General features: G+C 48.0%; 1 protein-coding gene across 1 annotated transcript; it reads right to left on the bottom strand.

The window, feature by feature from the left end:
• Positions 1 to 1,636: 1,636 nt before the first annotated feature.
• On the bottom strand, positions 1,637 to 3,437 carry lratd1 (LRAT domain containing 1). The gene is made up of 2 exons (XM_007552994.2): positions 3,207 to 3,437; positions 1,637 to 2,864 (listed from the first exon to the last, which is right to left on the bottom strand). The coding sequence occupies exon 2, from the start codon at positions 2,825 to 2,827 to the stop codon at positions 2,039 to 2,041; it is 789 nt and encodes a 262-aa protein (XP_007553056.1). The 5' UTR covers positions 2,828 to 2,864; positions 3,207 to 3,437; the 3' UTR covers positions 1,637 to 2,038.
• Positions 3,438 to 3,767: the final 330 nt, after the last annotated feature.

Genomic DNA, 3,767 nt, shown 5'->3' with positions numbered 1-3,767 from the left:
TATATAATGTTTATTGGTAATTTCAAAACTGGGCGTTACGTAAAACACTTTGAACTACCTTGTTGCTGGAATGTGCTAAATAAACTGGACTCAACCCTGAAGGTTTTTTTTTTTCTTGTGCTTATTGGGAAATCAAGTCAATGGGAATGGCATAGAAGTCATTTGCTATGTGCTGACACTGAAGTTGATATTGATTCACAGTGGCAATAATTTGAGGCAAAATTAAATGGGTATGTAGGTGGAGGGTTTTTCAAAGGCAGGTTGCTTCGAGGTACAGAATCTCCGTACCTCCACATTTTCTTGCTTTTCATGACGAGGAGCGTTGGGAAATCTCTTGGTTTGTAACTGAGAGCTAAGTTTTTGTTGTTCTTGTTTTGTTTTTAAGCTCATCTCTCCCCCTGACACAGCTGCAACCCGAGTCACACTATGAAGAAATGCTACTGAATACAATCGAAGAGTTAATAATTACCGAACACATCTTCTTAAAGTTTATGCACAGACTCATATCTAGTCAATGTGCAAACCTTAGCACACAAATCAGATTCAAGATTCAGGATGTCAGTGCTTTACGTATATATTCATTAATCCAGCTTTGCTGTTACTGCACACAAGCTGCCTCAACCTCTAATGTCTAATGTCTCAACAAATGCACACATCATGGCAAAGCACCTTCAAATATGTGCTTCCTTGCCCTTTCAATTCACATTAAAGGAAAAATGTAAACATCACCAGAACAAATATAAGTGTCTGATGAGGTGATTGATCCAACTCTAAAAAAAAAAGACAGGAAAACAAAGCCGTCTTCCTACCATCACGGAAGCTGATCGATATAAATAAGCAGCTGTGTTGCTTAAAGATAAAGACTGTGACATTTTGTGCACTCTGGTGATGTCAACTATGTGCACAGAGATGCATGGGAGGCTGCGAAATCCCAATTAAGACAGATCAGAGCACGAGTTATGAAATGCCTTTAAGGAATTGGTTGTAAGCAGTCAGCACAAGCTGCAAGATCACCGATTTATGTTTTCTGCTTCACGCAGATTACTACAGAGATGTGCGAAGCGTGTTTGGTTTGAGAGAGGTCAGGAGGTATCTGAGCATGAATATTTCACAGCTTTGTGTGAGCACAAATGAGCAGAGCAACACTGTTGATGTGAGTGTGAGTGTGCAGCCAAACAAGACCTAACAGACCAGGTCAATAATATATATAATATATTCTTTTCATATTTCAACCTTCATTTATTTGAACCAAAAAAGAGAGATAAATCCACTAAACTTAAATACAAAAATAAGGGACTCAAATTTTAAAACCAATGTATGAATACAATTTACACATACATCCAGTGCTGTGAGCGAGATGACAGCATTGTGGAGAGAACAATATGGCAAAAAAGAGGAGCTTGGTCAAGCCAAGACGCTTTGTTTAGGCAACTGTTGCAACCAGCTCAGGCTTTCAGAGGTCTATGAACCATTAAGTGGCTGGAGTTCGTGTCGTTCTGGTCTGTCCTGGTCGTAAAGCTAACAGTAAAAAAATAGAAGGGAGACCTCCGAGAGACATCCCCAGATCCCATCTACACCCATGCCCTCCCTCTGCCGGTCTGCTCTGCTGCTGCAGAGAAGAAAGGAGCCGAATCCACTTTTTTATTTGTCCCCCTCCCTCGGAAATCAAAGAAATCAAACCGAGTCGTGTGCGCCGTGTAAAGGTGATTTTGCTTGTTCTGTGTTAATGGGGTTGATTAGAAATCGTGTGCGCCACTCAGCACGCGTCCTAACCATACGGGGCGTTGTCTGTTTATATGGCCGCGCTCCCTCGTTTCTCAGTACTCTCCATTTTATTGGGAAATCCACAGTGCATCTCGGGGTCCGTCCTCAACGAACAGCCAGTCCCAAAACAACAGGTCCTTCTTCATACGTGCGCTTCTGGCGGAACTTAATTGTATGAGTATGTGTGAGGGTCCTGTTTAGTGTGTGCGCCAGTAAAGCGTGCGTCCGTGCGCCTCAGTGACTGGAGGTGGAGGATATCAAACGGAATTCCTGATCAGTCCTTGTCTCCGGTCACCAAAGAGAGCTCCTTAAGAATTCCACTGGCGTCCACTCTCCGCCGCTCGCGGATCATGTCCTCCAGACTCCGAAAGACCAGAGTGTGCACTCCGCTGCCGGACAGGTGCACTTTGAGGAAATACTGCTGCTCCGCAGAGTGCGCCTCGCCGCCTGCTTTGAATTCCCGTTTCCCGAAGCGGCACCAGGCAGCGAAACTTTCAGAGTTGGTCCAACAAATCTCCTCACTCCTCAGCCCTAGGTGTCCCGAAGCGTTCTGCATCACCAGGTCCGGAGGAAGCGGCCGGAATCGGTACCGATTGTTGACTATTCTTCCGTGCCGACCGTTGCTGATCTCCAGCAGGCTGTCCCTGCGGATTTCGCCCTTGTGCAGGTGAATAACTTGGTCGTCACGCTGGTAAATGACCCAGTGGGGGGCTTGCGCGGTGGCCACCAGCTCCAGCAGATCCCCCGGCTTGCACATGGTCAGCAAAGTTTTGGCCGAGTACACGTTGAGGTCCTCGTTTTCCCGCAGCTTGGAGAAGATGCATTCCTGGGAGCAGAAGGCCGAGTACTCCACCTCACTGACCGAGAAGGGTCCCTCCTCGGCCGGGCTGTGGTCCTTGGTGAAGCCGCAGTCGGACGGAGTGCGGTCATCCACCTCCTCCTCTTCGTCAGAGAAGAAGTAGGCGACGCCGACCCGAAGCTCGTCCTTCTCCAGCCCGGACGGATCCCCCGTGGGCAGCTCGCTGTAGTTGAGGTGGGTGATCCGATCCAGTTGGTTTCCCATCAATGACCCGGCAAGGCAGAGGCATGGACTGCGGTGTCTGGGAGTGAAATTGACAACATGGAAAGCATGAAAACATCGCCGTTCACAGAAACAATGGCTTTTACGCACAAAATCGATTGCAGCTATTCTAAGAAAACAACCAAAGCCAGCGAGGATCAGTGCGCACGGGGGTAAAAGGTGTCATATTGCTGAGTCAATCAATGATCCACTGCCCCCTTGCTCCCTCACACTCAAGTCGTAAATCACTACATCCGATGGAATGTGAGAAAGCCAAACAAACAGGCAGCTGCAGCATAAGAAAAAACTACGAGCCACTTCATATAAAGGCCAATCTTTACGCACAGCAGTAAACGTAGAAAGCAGGATAAAAACAGGATACCTGTGCGCTCCCGAGGGCGAATGATTAGATATCCTTATGATCCATGAGTACAGAGGGCAGCTCAGTCCTCTGCTCTCCTGCTGTCTCTTTCTTTCCCCTCTTTCTTCTCTCGCTTCTCCTTCGGTGTTTGCAGCACGCACCGGGCGCTCCGGCTGCAGTGCGAAGCTCGTACTTCACATCTTTCAGGCACCAACTCCATTTAAGTACCACGGAGAGCTCCGCCTCCTCCGACGCGCTCCGCCCTCAGTGGAGCTCTTTCACCGTGTCCTGTTACCTCCGGACCAATGAAAGCCCTCCGAGAGTCTGCCAGTCAGTCACCAGAGCCAATCAGGTGTGCTCAGAGGCGGCCGGCGGCGACGGACGGCTGTTACTGTGGTGTGGTGTTTTTGTTTTCAGTGAGCTGTGCTATATTCTTCGTGATCAGCAGAGTCCCCCGCGCAACTTCGGTGAGGGCCCCCAATCAGGCGAGATAAGATGCGACATTATCTCACAACGAGCAGATAAGACAGCACTTGGTAAACACAGTGCGCTGCAAAACATTTACCAGCTAAACTTTTTTAT

The sequence above is a fragment of the Poecilia formosa genome, unplaced genomic scaffold (genome assembly GCF_000485575.1).
Source record: "Poecilia formosa unplaced genomic scaffold, Poecilia_formosa-5.1.2 Scaffold53, whole genome shotgun sequence".
Taxonomy (NCBI): Eukaryota; Metazoa; Chordata; class Actinopteri; order Cyprinodontiformes; family Poeciliidae; genus Poecilia; species Poecilia formosa.
Note: the sequence above shows the minus strand (reverse complement) of the source record. Positions and strands in the feature narration are given on the sequence as shown.